The 16,438-nt window shown below is 32.0% G+C and overlaps 1 protein-coding gene across 1 annotated transcript; it reads right to left on the bottom strand.

Annotated features, from left to right (window-relative positions):
- Positions 1-6,513: 6,513 nt before the first annotated feature.
- LOC139483515 (uncharacterized) lies at positions 6,514-16,182 on the bottom strand. The gene is made up of 5 exons (XM_071267536.1): positions 16,125-16,182; positions 11,380-11,421; positions 8,385-8,450; positions 7,716-8,042; positions 6,514-6,936 (listed from the first exon to the last, which is right to left on the bottom strand). The coding sequence occupies exons 1-5, from the start codon at positions 16,170-16,172 to the stop codon at positions 6,577-6,579; spliced, it is 843 nt and encodes a 280-aa protein (XP_071123637.1). The 5' UTR covers positions 16,173-16,182; the 3' UTR covers positions 6,514-6,576.
- Positions 16,183-16,438: the final 256 nt, after the last annotated feature.

Raw genomic sequence — 16,438 nt, 5'->3', positions numbered from 1 at the left:
AGGCTAACTTCATGCAGGAACTTCTTAGGAAGAAAGATAAGAAGTTAGCAATATCCTTTAACACTACTTTCCGCTATATAGGTGATGTTCTTTCACTAAATAATTCAAAATTTGGTGACTATGTGAAACGCATCTATCCCATCGAGCTAGAGATACTACAGATACAGTTGAGTCGGTCTCATATCTTGACTTACATCTAGAAATTGACAATGAGAGTCGATTGAAAACAAAACTTTACGACAAAAAAGATGATTTCAGCTTTCCAATTGTGAACTTTCCATTTCTAAGTAGCAAAATTCCAGCAGCACCTGCATGCGGGGTATATATTTCCCAATTGATACGATATTCCCGTGCTTGCATTTCCTATCATGATTTTCTTGATAGAGGGTTGCTGCTCACAAGGAAGCTATTAAACCAAGAGTTCCAAATGGTGAAGTTGAAATCATCCCTTCGTAAATTTTACGGACGCCATAACGAGTTGGTTGACCGTTATGGAATAACCGTTTCACAAATGATATCGGATATGTTCCTTGCGTCGTAACTAGCTACAATCTCCTTCTCGTTCATGAATGTGACCTACCGAATTAGACTGTTTACCGGATTTGTTATCACATAAGCAATACGACGGGTGTCACATGTGGAGCAGGATGTGCTTACCCTTCTGAGATCACCCCTAGTTTTTTGGTGGGGTTCGTGCTGTTTATTCTTTAGTTTTCTATGTTGTGTCATGTGTGCTGTTGTTTGTTTGTATTTTTCATTTTTAGCAATGGCGTTGTCAGTTTGTTTTAGATTTATGAGTTTGACTGTCCCTTTGGTATCTTTCGTCCCTCTTTTATCTTCATAACTTCCAACTTCATAATTATTTATATGTTATTAAATGTTAAGGAAAACATCTATCAAGCCAATGAATGGTCAGAAGATTGAAACTATTTTACAATGACCGAAACAATACATTTTATCATTTATTTTTTATTGAGAAGGATGTCTAATTATCATGAATTCTAAATAAAATAAGAGGTTCAAAACCGAGATATGAGCATTGCTTAAACTTACAGCTAATTAAAGAAGTCTTTAGATTTATTTGTTAGACTTTATTATATAACAGAATTGCAAACGTGCTGTCTGAAGTATTATTAGTATATGAATCAGTACACTATGAACTTTCCCTTTACGCAGCAAAATCGTGTTAAATTACTAATTTGCAATATTAAATATAAAACAAAATTGATCATATTTAAAACAAAGACATACATTTTGTAGGCAATTAAACATAAAACTTAAACTATTCCTTTAAATTACATATCCAGAGTTTATTTCAGATTGCTTAAATTTTAAACATACATGCATCAATTTGATAAAAAGATTAATTTTATAGTGAGGAAGAAACAATATACTCATTATTTAATAAGTATGAAAGTTTATTTCAGATTGCTTAAATTCTAAACATGCATGCATCAATTTGATAAATAGATTAATTTTATAGTGAGGAAGAAACAATATACTTATTATTTAATAAGTATGAAAATTTGATTCAACGTCGCAAGATTCGTTTTTGAACAAGAGCTGTTTGACCTTAAATGCCAGACTGTATAGCAAGGTACAAACCAATCAACAACTTCGTAGTTTTTTATTTGTACTTGTTCAGCCTACATGATCCTTACAGCATGTTTATTGAAAGACATGTTCATTTTGGAATGTTAAACTATTATGTCTGTTTGTTGTCGTCATATATCATTGTCAGCATAATGGAATCGTATGCGACTGTAATACAGGTGAGAGATTCAGCTAGGTATAAAACAAAAATCCTCACTTCCATTTTCTACATAACAAATGCCTAACCCAATTCAGACATTAGACAGTTGTTATCAATTCGTTTGATGCATTTGGGCTTTTCCTTTCCGTTTAAAATTTTCATCGGGGTTTGGTATTATGCCTTATGGTTACTTTAAATTGTGTTTGTATTGTAAGTGTACATATCAAATTTCGAAGTCAAAACTCAAATACTAACATAAAAAAGTAGATATAAATCAACAGGAGAAATACTATAGAAGAAAATGCGGAAATCATTATTGAGTTGCACTCTTTTTATCTGTATCATTTCCAGCTTTTCGTAAGTGATCAAAATGCTACTGGTGTTGCTTAATTTCAAACTGAAATACTCAGTGTTTGTTCATAGATCGACCACTAACAGGAGAAAAACAGTTGCCCAAAATATCGCTATTATATTGGTAAAAAGTAAAATCACAAATTCAAACAGGGGTGATTTCATGTGCTCTTGAATGTAAGCAGATACTTCATCACATGTGGCACCAGTCGTTTTCCTCATGATATAACTGAAGCAAATAAATTTTCGATGGTATAGGTAACTGGAAATATTGAATTCAATTATATTAACAACAATTTAGGATAGGTAAAAATGTCAAAAAAATGGGATACAACAGTCGCTATTGCATGTATTGTTTACTATTTAACAAAATTTAAAACTTTTTGAACAAAGACAAATAAATTGGCGTGTAGACACTTTTTAGCAAAAGTTCATTGGCAAAACATAAAGTCGCGTGTACAAATTGACCATAGTACGATAACACAGAGGCAGTATGTATAAATACCTAGCCACGCCAAAAGTGTATTACTAAAATCTAGATACACAAAAATTATATCATATAGAAAAGGTTGACATTAAACAAAACTATTAAAAAAACAGTATAACACTTAGTCAAGATGTTAAACAACGTCAGTTCCTAGATTCAAAATTTCATGACCCCCAAGGGTGACTGGGGAATAGAAATATGGTCTCAATGTGTCTTCCTTTACTTAATCCCTAGTCAAAATAGGGCGTCCGTTTGGTTGTTCGGAATTTATCATGTACGCATCCACATCAGGTTAAAATCTGGTTGTTGAATTCAATGCCTCATGTAGAGAGAGTGTCATGCTCTTTGCACGTTAAAAACCCTTGCAACCGACTGTTTTGAGGTGTCAATAGGTGACCCTTGGCAAGGCAAAATTTCCATCTCTATCCAACTTACCGTTATTTTCCCGTGGCAGACTAAATTTCCCTAACCTTCATTCAGGACGGTCTCTATTGTAAGACCTACAGACTTTATCTATTTACACTGTTCTTATCTTGAACGTATATAACATATTATGTGATTGTAATGCCACAAAAGACCAAATGACACATCCATTATCAATTCGATAGTGAGCAAATCCCATACTGTATAGTTACCTATAATGGTCCGGAAATGACAAATGCAACACAATTCATACAAATAAAATAAGAGCATAATTTATGTAAAAATAATAATGTGTCAACAGTTCACGGATGCCCAACTAGTACTATCATTTTCAATGTTCAGTGGACCCTGAAATTGGGGTCAAAACTCTTATTTTGTATAAAACAGAAAGAACATATCATAGGGAATATGTATACTAAGTTTCAAGTTGATTTGACTTCAATTTCAACAAAAACTTACTTATCTACCCGGCCGAAGTGACAGACAGACATACGGACGGAAAGATCATAAAACATAATGCCTCTAAGTGGGACATACAAAACAAACGAAAAACAACATCAACAAGACGACAACCATTGAATAACCGACTTGGAATAGACAAAACAGAATGATACGGGGTTAAATATGCTAGCGGGTGCCCAACCCTCCACCTAATCATTATTCTGAAACAGTGGTTGAACAGAATAATACATTAATTGTACAAAACAGCAACCACCAAGTTACAGGCCTCTGATTTAGGATAGGCTCATATATAATGTGGGTTAATTATCCTCGTGAACGATCAACCCTGCCTTAATATGGGACAGCGGTGTAACGGTACAGCGTGAGAACAGACTGTAGAAATCAGTTGAAAAGAGCTTAACTCATCAGGATACAAAAAAAACCAGTTGGCTCGGGAGGGTACTTGTACATCCCAGCAACACAAAGAAATTCAGTACTGACCAGAGAGTACTCGCAGTTACTGACCTGTTGTTTAAAACCAATAACAACTAAAAACATCATGCATCTAAGACTTATTCATCAATCATCACAAATCCAACATCCAATGCATTTAATGTAAAGACGTCATAAATTAAATCGTTGTATTTTTCTAATATTGTTATAATATTGTGGGCTTTTATTTCTCAAATTATTTAACGAATTTATGGCAGTTTTATATCCAAATAAATATCGTCCGATCTATCAAATCGGTGATAAGGAATAAAGCAGAAATAAAGAAACACAACAGATACGGATATCCTTTTCTACACGTTTATAACAGTTACGGATATCAATCTATATAGTTAACCATTTCATTGCGTTTTTTTGAAAGGCTAATTTCTTTATTTAGCAGTTGAACTATGCAAAAAAACTTTGTATACAAGTTCAGTTTCAAACGTAAAAAAAGACACAAAATACAAAAAGAAATTAAACTTTATTATTACAAATATAAAGCAGGACCATCGCCCGCCATCTTTGAATGCACGTAACTGTAATTACGAATATCACATTAACCCCAGTGCTTATGTACACTTCACAAGAGTTCAGCATAGTATTTCTTTTCATCTGGCAGATGTATTTATTTTTAGCACTTTAGTTAGCTCTACATTTTTATAACTTCATACAGGAACTTTTTAGAAAGAAAGATGGTAGTTAGCTATATCCTTTAACTCTACTTTTTTCTATATAGATGATGTTCTTTCACTTAATAATTCAAAATGTGGTGACTATGTCGAACCCATCCCTTCCGGAGCACCTGAGATTACCCCTAGTTTTTGGTGGGGTTCGTGTTGCTTATTCTTTAGTTTTCTATGTTGTGTCATGTGTATTATTGTTTGTCTGTTTGTCTTTTTCATTTTTAGACATGCCAATGTCAGTTTATTTTCGATTTATGAGTTTGACTATTCCTCTGGTATCTTTCGTCCCTTTTTTATAAAATGATATAATTCTAAATGAAAAAGTTGTCACATTTTAAAATTAGGACTAGAACTATTCCTATAAACCTTATTCTTTCTTTACCTGCTATTTTCAATGCAAGATTTACTAGGAAATGTTGTTTTCCTTGTATATCGCGTTTTCTTTTTCCCTAAACGAAGGTAACACATTTGAACAGTCACAATCTAATTGAGCTCCAAATACTTCGAAAAATTACCGACCGGGTGATTTTTGATAAAACACTTAGTAATACATTAAATTTCTAAAACATATTTGAAAATGAAAACTCAAAATATTTCAAAGGACATCTCAGATATGACTGTTTTGTTAAATAATTAATGAAAGTGAAATAGTGTAAGGATAATTCACCTTGCCAGTCAAAACAGATGATTTCGGAGCAGATACAAATACTCATCTATAAGGAAATAACATACACGAAACGTCGTTTGCTTTTAGTTCATGATAACTCATCGGTATAACAAATACGTCATTACAAGTCTCACTGTTTTTGACTGCCAATCAATTGTTTGTACAATGCCTTTTGTGTCAACATACATTTTAGTTAAGGCTATTGCCAAATATATATGAGACTTTTATTAATTATAATGTCGTCACACGGTTGATTTAAAATAGCCTTTCAATACTGTCAGAATTATGATAATTGTTTTAACTAGTACTGTGGATTCATTATAATTCGTGGGGTATCAATTTTCGTGGAGTTAGTGGGTGGATAGTAACCACGAATTCAAATGTTCAACGAAGTTCACATTTTTATATGCTTGTATGCAAACTTTTGCTAAACCTCGAAATCAAATATCCACGAAAATACAACTTTTCCTGAGTCTACGAAAATTGGTATCTACGAAAATAAATGAATCCACAGTATTGTGAAAATAATTGTATGAATTTAACGATTATATATAGATCACAAAAAAACGTTACTGCTTGTGGTGGTCTGTTATCTCGTTTTTATACTACACTTTACATGTTTTAATATACTTTTATATTATTTATTTGTGCACTTCTCTACTGAATGTTTTTTCGATTGTTTTTATTGTAAGCCTGAAACGTAGCGTTTTCATTTTACCAATATGTTTATCATTGCAATATAACGGGGTGGTTTGGCTAGCTATTAAATCAGATTTAACCCACTATTTTTTTCTTACAATATCCCAGTAAGAAAAATGGCAGTTGTAATCAAATTGTTCGTTTCTATGTATGTTGGCGTTTGTTTCTGTTAAACTTATGTGTTTCTGTTGTTCTGTTGTATTCCTCCACTAATGTATGTGTTTCTCTCGGTTAGAAATTGTAACCCTGATTTGTTTTTCTCTTATGCAATGTTATTACTTTTGCGGTGTACTTCTTTTACCATTATTTAGGCAAACATTCCTTATTTCATTCCTGATTATATCAAAACTGAATCTAATAGTTAACATGTTCAATTAATATAAAAATCTATCATTTCAAAGGGCTGGCATATTCCAAAATATATGTTTTCAAGCAATATGATATTGAATACATTTATTTAAAGATCATTTATTAGATTAGCCAAAGAAAACTATTAGGTAATAAAAAAACATATGAGTGTTTTTCGAAAACTTTACTGATATATTAGTGTCAGTTAAACACGGAAATAGTCTTCTTATTTTTATCCGAGGATGTCCTTTTGAGTTGTTTTATACAGTCTGAAAATGCCCTGTCCATCTTGATCTTTATATTCCCCTTGTATCATACCAGATGACACCATTGTCATTTGGAAATCTGTACAATTGCCTTCGCATTTGGTTTGACCAACCCTGGAAACAGCACATACTATAATTTTATGTTTGAAGAAATCAATAATACGCAGTATGATCCATATTGGATTTCCATCTATCTTTCCTTTACCAATGACCCCATCAAGTTTGTGGTTACCTTTTCCACCATCAAATGTAATCTTCAACCGGTTTTCCTCCTCATCATCATCGTAGCATCCAGTCCATTCTCCTTCAAGTTCTGTATTGACATGCTATAAAATAAAGACAACACAACATAAATAGTGTTTGATCTTTAATTAAAGCAATATATCATAGAATTCAAAGGTTGGGATTTGTTGGTGTTTCTCATGTGCAGTGTTTAAATGCAGCTGAGTCTTACTGAAAATGATGATTATAAACTAAATATTTAATTAGTTAATAAAAAGAAGATATGTTATTGCAATAATCCTGCCTTATTATTTTGACCATTAAAATACTAGTTTTGTATTTAAGGAATTACATTGGAAAATTGACCTATTGAAAACCTTTAGATAATTTTTTTTAATATCCTTACACCCTAGAAAAAAAAAAACTAATTTAGAATTGAACCTTGCAATAAACATGTCCCTTTTTCACTTGCATGATCTTTGGTCAGAAAGTGAGATGTTACTTGATATACACCATTAACAGTCATAAGATCGGACAATTTTGAATAATTAATTTTAAAAGACGTTTAACGACCATTTTTTGGTAAAGTCAATTTCAAAATTGTGTTTTATTCCATATACATCTTGAATAAATAAATCAAGTAGACATCCAATTAGAGCCATGATAAAACAATATTATATTAAAGTAGTAAACACGATATACCCGATTACATTCTATATCTTTCAGTTTATCCATTTAGAAAAACCTTGTTTAGAATAAACACCCCCCCCCCCCCCCCCCTAACCCATCACCTGTGTATTTAGTTCGATATGTTTAATGTAACAATAGTTCTGTATTTATTTCCTCTGAAAAAAATTCTATTCATCCAGTTTGAAATACGTACGTGCATTGTCAATAGAGGCCTCTTTTCCATTGTAAAAGTGCCTACAGTTTTCCCGCCTTTGTCATAAGTTCCTACTATTTTACTGCCTTCTGCAGATATAACTCCCCGAAAATCTTTACATCCGTCATGGCAGTCTTTGTTCCTTTTGTCAGTAATCACACAGAATATGATATGACGCATATCCAGTTTACTTGATTTATTTAGTCTGGTGTAAACAATGTCTCCGTTTACATCAGACCCTTCTTTTTCTTGATCGAAGTGAAGACAAAAGTTGTTATCTTTGTCATCGTTGTAGTGTCCTATCCATCTTCCAGATATATCAACTTTCTACAAAAAAAACAAGAGTCTTTTAAAGTTATACATTAATCATTAATTTTTTATTAGTAATTGATCAAATTCTAAATGTAAAATACACTTGTTGAATTTGTTTGTTTTCTAATACGACGTACAATTTAATTGACATTGAATATTAATTGATAACGGTACGTATTATTTATGCGTTTTATTCCGAAACATCTACTCGTTTATCTTTGATGAGTTGGTTTATACTTTTTTCCCTACAGGGTCATTATACAATGTTAGAAAATAAAATTTTTGCTCAACGAAATGTAACAGATCGTGCGTTGTCCATATTTTTATTCCAGTACACAACAATGGTAAAATACGTACTTTTTCCATCATATCATTTACCGGTAACCGTTGTTCATCATTGGTACCACTTGAAATGAACGTCGCCTACAAACAATTATATACAATGATTGACGGGCAAACGGATATTTTACCCAATACATTTACTAACTCACACATGTAACAGTCAAAACGATTCGTCTGTTTGGTTTTTTTTTCTGTCCCAAAATAAAGAGATTTTCTTATTAGAGATAAGAATAATTTTTATTCAGTGTCGATATACAGTTATACATGGTATAGTCTTCATCCAGTAATATTTTTTTCATGTTTGTGTAAAATTCACGTTTTGTTAGTCTAATATACAATTGTGAATTTGAAACTAAAATATACCTTTTAAGCAAGTCTTTAGGTTTTTATCGGATTAATTATTAAAGTTTTACGTCTACATAAACATTTTTTTATTGTACTCAAAACTCTCAGAATTTCAAACAGTGACAAAAAAGAAGAAAATTAAAGATAATAACTATAGGCATCAACTTGGGGATAGTAAATATCAGCATCGCATATCCAAATATAAGGTGAAAATGTATAAGTGTATTTCAAAGGTAAACTTAAACGGCTTAAAAATAGATATGTACAGAAAATCACTAAAATAAAGGCGAAAAATATCAAAAAGACATTCAAACTCATAAGTCGAAGGTAAACTGACAACGCCATAGCTAACACAAAAAAGAAAATAGCAAACAAACATAGTTAACAAAACAAGGGACGATTTCAACTTTACCACTTACAACTTTTGGTTAAATAGCTTATTTGTGAACAGCAACCCTGGAATATCGTATCAACTGGTTGATATATATTATAAATATAGGCTCTGTTGGAATGATGCTTCATAGAAAAGGAAAGTTCACAATTTGGATACTGAAATCTTCTCTTTTGTCATTAAGTGGTCTATAAAGGACCATCATTGTCAATTTCTAGATGAGGCAGACCTGACTGTATCTGTTGTATACTTTATTTTAAGTTCAATGGGATAGACCCGTTCAACATAGTCACCAAAATTTGAATTATTTAGTGAGAGAATATTATCTATATTGCGGAAATTGAAGATAAAGGATACCGTTAACAAATGGTTAACTTCCTTTCTGTATTCAAAACAAGTTTGTGGATGAAGTTAGATTCAAATGAATGAAGGAACAAAATGGCTAAAAGATGGGCACAGTTGGTTCCCTTGGAAATGCTGATTGTTTGTTTAAAATACGTCCTCCAAAATAAACAATTATTGTGTCATATAAAAAATCAAGCATCTTGATAATACTAGATTCAGATTTTTTTTGCTTGAAGCAGAGTAACGAAGTCGGATTAATCCCTCCCTTAAACAACATAACTGTATGTACGTTGGCCGGGTTTTCTTTATTGAACAAAAAAGAAATTGTCTTTCAACGTTCAATTTGTCTTTAAGCTTGGAATTAAGGAGTTTAATTCTGTAAATGGTAGTAAAGTAATCTTTTAATAATATTGCAAGATGACAGAGTCTTCGAATGCGTGCTCTGTAAAAGATAGTTTGATAATTTTTCAGTATCCACATCTGATTCACGCAACCTGTTGAACAGAAAGTTTCCCAATTACTTTGAAACCAGCCTATAACTGATGTTGGAAGGCCCAGCAATATACAGTTGTGGTTGAAGAAACTTATTTAGTAATGATATTCAAAACAAAGGAAACAAGGTCGAGGAAAACGTCATGTTTGTTATGATATTTTTGGAACATCTAGAATACTATTTCAATCTATTTATAGTTTTTATTTTAGGAGCTGTAAAAATATTATATTGATGCATATTTGTGTACTTTTGTGACGCAGCTTTATAGTGTTTTAGAATTACACTGTCATGTGTCGTAAATTTTATTTTCAAAATTTAAAATAACGAACTAGTCATAAGATTATAGTTGTAACCTTTTTTTTTTTTTTTGTTAATCGATCTGTTGAAAATGTTTACTACTTGTATTAAACGTATCTCATTGATGCATTTATCTGATTTTTAATATGACTCAAATGTGTCTTAAATACGTATTTCTCTTTTCCGTTTATTCTTTTAAATCCATAACGGTAACCTCGTTTCAACGGTCACTGTCACTTTAAGATCTTCCCAGTCGTTTTTGGTATTCAATTTTGCACGTCATCAGTTACTTGTCTAACGTGATCCTTGGTCACCTAATGTGCGCTCCTAATCTTTTCAATTTTAACATGTTTAACACCGTAAGTTACTGATGACATAAAAAATGCGTTCGGTATCGAAGATGAAAATTAAGACAAACGGAGACTCACAATGTTAGGTGAATAAGTCAATTCCTCATGTTTTAAGCCTTACCATATGCATTAAAATTTGTAACATCGACTTGTTTCTCCGCAAATATAAACATATTTCAAATATATTCTTTATATTTACAGCACCGGAACCCGGCATTTTTGAATTCACTGCCGCAAGAAGGGTAACAAGTCTGGGAACCCATATATCGTCTATTGATTTTCGTTGTCTACAATAAAGTCACTGTCGGGTGGATAGGGTTTTACATGCAATTTCTTTCATGCCATTTCTATATTTATGTTTTTATGTGTATGCCTAAAAATAGCAGGTATTTGGATGACAAAAAACTCTGTTAAACAAATATCAAGCAGGAAAATAAAATTACACTGTTAAACAAAAAGCTAGTGGGAAGATAAAATTGCACTGTTTAGCATATAGCAAGTATGAAGATGAAATTACACTGTTAAAACATTTGGTAATTAATTATAAGGTAAAGCAGTCATTTGACCCGCCTGGACAAGTGAGTATACAGCTGTGAAAAGAATTCAGGACCCAGTTTACATTAAAGTTTCTTTAAGTTAGAGCTGATAACGTTTTGTAAAATTTTGATTTGACTTGTCCCAATAAAATATCACCATATTGTGAAAATATTTTTGAGAAAGTGCGAGTATATTTTTTGTTAATTTTTATCTATTGTCTTAACGAAATGCACTACGAAATGACATACTTACTTCATATCTATTCATATTGAAATGGTATATATCTTCTGTTTCCTAAAAAGTTAGTAATATTGACATGTTAACATGGTAAAGTTTCAGTCGGTTTTTTTACTATTATTCGGACATACTGCAAAAGGGGTTTTAAGTTGGAGACTTAGTTTTTTCTGTTGACATTGTGTTGTATGTCCTATTTTGATTTATAACTTCGTATTACTGTCCCCTGGATATCATCATGGTGTAATCTGTTGTATAGGTAAAATACACAACCCATTTCTGTTTTATATATATATATATATAAAAAAAATAAGAACATGTGTTATGATTGCTAATGAGACCCCTCGCCACAAAAGACCCAACGCCACACATAAAGACTTCAAATAAGTAGAACATTGAATGAAATGGAATACTTAGACGGCTCTCTGTAACGCCAAAAAAATATCCGTAAAATATAAGGGCATACACTTCAGACATGGAAACACAATTAACTTATGTTGTGGTTGAATGTGGTTTATTTTCTTAGTAATTTTACAAATAGACCTATGTAACACTAGCCAGTTGAACTAGAAAATGAGGGACATTTTTGAATATTGTTGAGAATAAAATTGAGAATGGAAATGGGGAATGTGCCAAAGAGCACCCGACCATAGAAAAAAACAGCAGAAGGTCACCAACAGGTCTTCAATGTAGCGAGAAATTCCCGCACCCGGAGGCGTCCTTCAGCTGGCCCCTAAATAAATATATACTAGTTCAGTGATAATGAACGCCATACTAATTTCCAAATTGTACACAAGAAACTAAAATTAAAATAATACAAGACTGACAAAGGCCAGAGGCTCCTGACTTGGGACAGGCGCAAACATGCGGCGGGGTTAAACATGTTTGTGAAATCTCAACCCTATACCACTAGCCAATGTAGAAAAGTAAACGCATCACAATACGCACATTTAAATTCAGTTCAAGAGAAATCCGAGTCTGATGTCAGAAGATGTAACCAAAGAAAATAAACAAAATGACAATAATACATAAATAACTACAGACTACTAGCAGTTAACTGACATGCCAGCTCCAGACTTCAATTAAACTGACTGAAAGATTATAATTTCATCATATGAACATCAGGCACGATCCTTCCCGTTAGGGGTTAAGTACCATATTTAATAAATGTGTTTAGTTCCGATGCAAAGACCCTATAAGTGAATCAATATTAACGCCAAAATATGCAATATGTAAAGACCTGACAACAGTATCTCCCTTCTTAATAAGTCTATTCAAAGATTTTGTTAGTTTTTGAGGTGAATACTGACACCTTTGTGCTTTATAAAGAGTATTTCCTTAAAAAAATAGATGTGAAATACCTGAACGTATAAGAAGTCTGCATGTTGAGCTATATTTACGAATGATGTCCTTATACCGATGATAAAATTTAGTAAATGTTTTGACTAGTTTTTGATATCGAAAACCCTGGTGTTATAATTTTTCAGTAATACATAAATTTCTCTCGTTAAAATCTAAAACATTGTTACATACACGAGCGAATCGTACAAGTTGAGATATATAAACACCGTAAGATGGTGACAAGGGAAGTCACCATCTAAAAATGGATAATTAACGATAGGAAATGAAAAATCATCTCTTTTATCATAAATTTTAGTTTTCAGCTCTCCGTTAGTGATATAGATATCAAGATCGAGGAAAGAGTAGTGGTCATTGTTAGAGCAGTGGTCATTTTGTTTGGCTTTATAACTATTTTGATACGAGCGTCACTGATTAGTCGTGTCATGACGAAACGCGCGTCTGGCGTACTAAATTATAATCCTGGTACCTTTGATAACTATTTACACCACTGGGTCGATGCCACTGCTGGTGGACGTTTCGTCCCCGAGGGTATCACCAGCCCAGTAGTCAGCACTTCGGTGTTGACATGAAAATCAATTATGTGGTCATTTTTATAAATTTGTGAATTTTTCGAAAAACTAAGGACTTTCTTATCCCAGGAGTAGATTACCTTAGCCGTATTTGGCACCACTTTTTGGAATTTTGGATCCTCAATGCTCTTCAACTTTGTATTTGTTTGGCTTTATAACTATTTTGATATGAGCGTCACTGATGAGTCTTATGATGACGAAACGCGCGTCTGGCGTACTAAATTATAATCCTGGTACCTTTGATAACTATTAGTATTAGCTTTATTTAAAGTAAGTTCATCAGGATAAATTTCTTTAATATACATACTGAAGTCGTCATTATTGAGAGCACAAATATCATGCAAATATCTAAAAAACAATTTAAATTTGTTTATCAGATTTTGTTTCGATGGTTCTTTGCTTATTTTTGTCATACATTGTAACTCATAGCAATACAAAAACAGGTCCGCAATAAGTGGTGCACAGTTAGTCCCCATTGGAATTCCGATAATCTGACGATATACGAACAAAATGTTATCTAGTAAAAAATTCAAGGGCATATATAGTATCAAAGCATGTCCAATTGACATAGTTTTTTTGTTTATTGCTACAAAAAAATGACCTAAAAGAGTTTGAACATATATATTCACATTTTTACTTTTTAAATGCCCATTTAATTAGGTGTGTGATTTTTTTCTTAATGAGAATGTGAGGCAATGTGGTATACAGGGTAGAAAAATCAAAACTTTGAACAGATTCAAAATCACCAATATAAACATGCAATTTATCAAGTACTTCCAACGAGTTCTTGACACTCCAAAAGTAATTAATTCCACTATTTTCGAAGGACTAATTTGAACAATTTATTATCAGGTTTTTTATTGTACCAAGTGTGCTGGTAAGAAGAATAGACAATTTAGTAGTGGAACAATGGCTTGAAGACGAAATACATCTATATTTGTAAGGTGTTTTGTTGGCTTCGGAAGCCAGTACATAGTTGGGACTTTCATTGTATTTGGCTCTGCTTGTAAAGCGGTATCTAAAAGTTTATGTTTGTTACAGATGTCGTTTTCTGAAAATGGAGTCAGTTGAAATGTTGGTGAATTGGTGATTTCTGTTTTCAGAACCTCAATGTAAAATTTACGTCAAACAATAATAATATTATTAGCAGCTTTATCGGCCGGGACAAAAACAAATTGCTTGGCTAGTTCTTTTAGTTTATGTTTGATACGAGAAATAGGTTTTTTGTGGTTATTGTTAATATAAATTGTTCTTTAAAATGTTGAATACGTATATCAACTATCTTCATTACTGAATTAAAAAAAGAGTCCAACGATTTTTTGTCAGCTTTTACCCGTTTTATCCATTTCATACAGTAAGTATGGAGTGAGTCGTGGATGATATTACGACACTCATTCCAATTAATAATTGACGGGGAACGATATTTATGTCCTTTACTGAGGAATGATTTTAACTCTCGGACTTGAACGATGTAAAGATATCCTGTTATAACATGGGAAATGGGTCCATAAATATATTCGGAGGTACTACAATTACATGAAGTAGGTGTATTTTCACTGATATTAACATCTTCACACAGTTGACTATAATTAAACACAAATTTCTGGGTAGATTTCTTGTAAATATAACAAATAAGAGGTACCTCAGTATTGTCAAAATATCCAGGAATTTGTTCTATAACAGAATGGTCGTTAAATATACCGGCAATATTTACAAAATCAATACCTTTATTGACATACTTTATTTGAATAAAATGTTTTTTATGATCTTCAGGGCGATCAATTTTGAGAAATAGTTTAGAATAACAATATGCCATAATAATTTGAACAATTTTATACTTAGGACTGCTATATGAAATTGTGTTGCAATCCTCCAAAATTTTATTTAACTTATTAACCGGTAATGAACAGAGTTTTGTTAACAGATAATGTCTGCCGTTGTTTTTTGAAATAGAAATTAGGTCCGAAATATTGGTATGATCGGTCCGAAATTTTCTTTGATTGCGATTTGTTCTACGACCGTGAGAACGGTTTTTTACGAACAGTTTTAGAAACTATATCCAAAATGTTAACGGAATCGGTTCTAGATATATTACCAATTCCCATGATATTATCACTAAGACCGATAGGGTAGACTGTCTGTAATTTTTTAATCCAATTTATTTCAATTATTTTCCGTGATCGTACAAACTTTGAAATGTTTGCTATTGTACATGTTCCCTTATTTTTTTTCAAACCGAAAGAGGTTCACTTGTTCCTTTTCGTTCGAACGTGTGTCACTAAAACATTAAAATATGGAATTCGGAAGATATGTGTAAAAGTATGCGAGGAGACGGTTTATTTATTTTTATTAATTTGATGGGGGAACAATAGTTAAAGAATGTTAAAGAATTGGTGTTCCAGAAATTTTTATTTAAATAAGTTCATAACTTACTGAATGTTTGAATTTGTTTTGGGCTTTGAATGCAATTGATTGTTGTTTTATTTTTAATCAGATTAGACATTAAAGGTTCCCAATCATCACATTAATGATAATTCGTCTTTCGAAATTAACATTTTTAAGCAACGGTCAAATTCTATGTTCCGCATAAATAAGGTATCGAAAAGTCATTTTGTTAAATACAGTTGTAGATAGAAAATATTTTTTACTATACCAAAAGGGATAAATTGCAGTGTCAGATTCAATATTACAAATGTCATTTTGTGTGTGGAAGTACCTTTAGAAATTTATCCGAAAAAAACAACTAAAAGTAACATCAAGACAGATAAAATATAAATACATAAACATGCAGTATTGCGAAAATATTAGAATTATAAAATGTGCTTCATTTACCTTGAATGTTGTACTATACGCTGAGTTCGCTCTTTGCAAACAATTCATTGAGATTTTCATATTTATACCTAAGACACGGGTGTATGCATTCAAATATATTTTTTGCTGACATGACGTTTGTCTGATTCCTACTAACGATTTCCAAGAACTCGGTTGAGTGACGTACATAAAGTACCCTCATGGGTTGTTTTTTTTTACAACAGACCAACACGTGAACATTTTAAAATACTTATTAATTTATCAAGTATCAAATAAAAATAGTTACACTTGTTTCATTTGAATTACTTTACTCTTCACACTAAATCATATATGCA

This window comes from Mytilus edulis, chromosome 7 (assembly GCF_963676685.1).
Source record: "Mytilus edulis chromosome 7, xbMytEdul2.2, whole genome shotgun sequence".
Taxonomy (NCBI): domain Eukaryota; kingdom Metazoa; phylum Mollusca; class Bivalvia; order Mytilida; family Mytilidae; genus Mytilus; species Mytilus edulis.
This window is presented reverse-complemented; position numbering and strand designations above follow the sequence as displayed.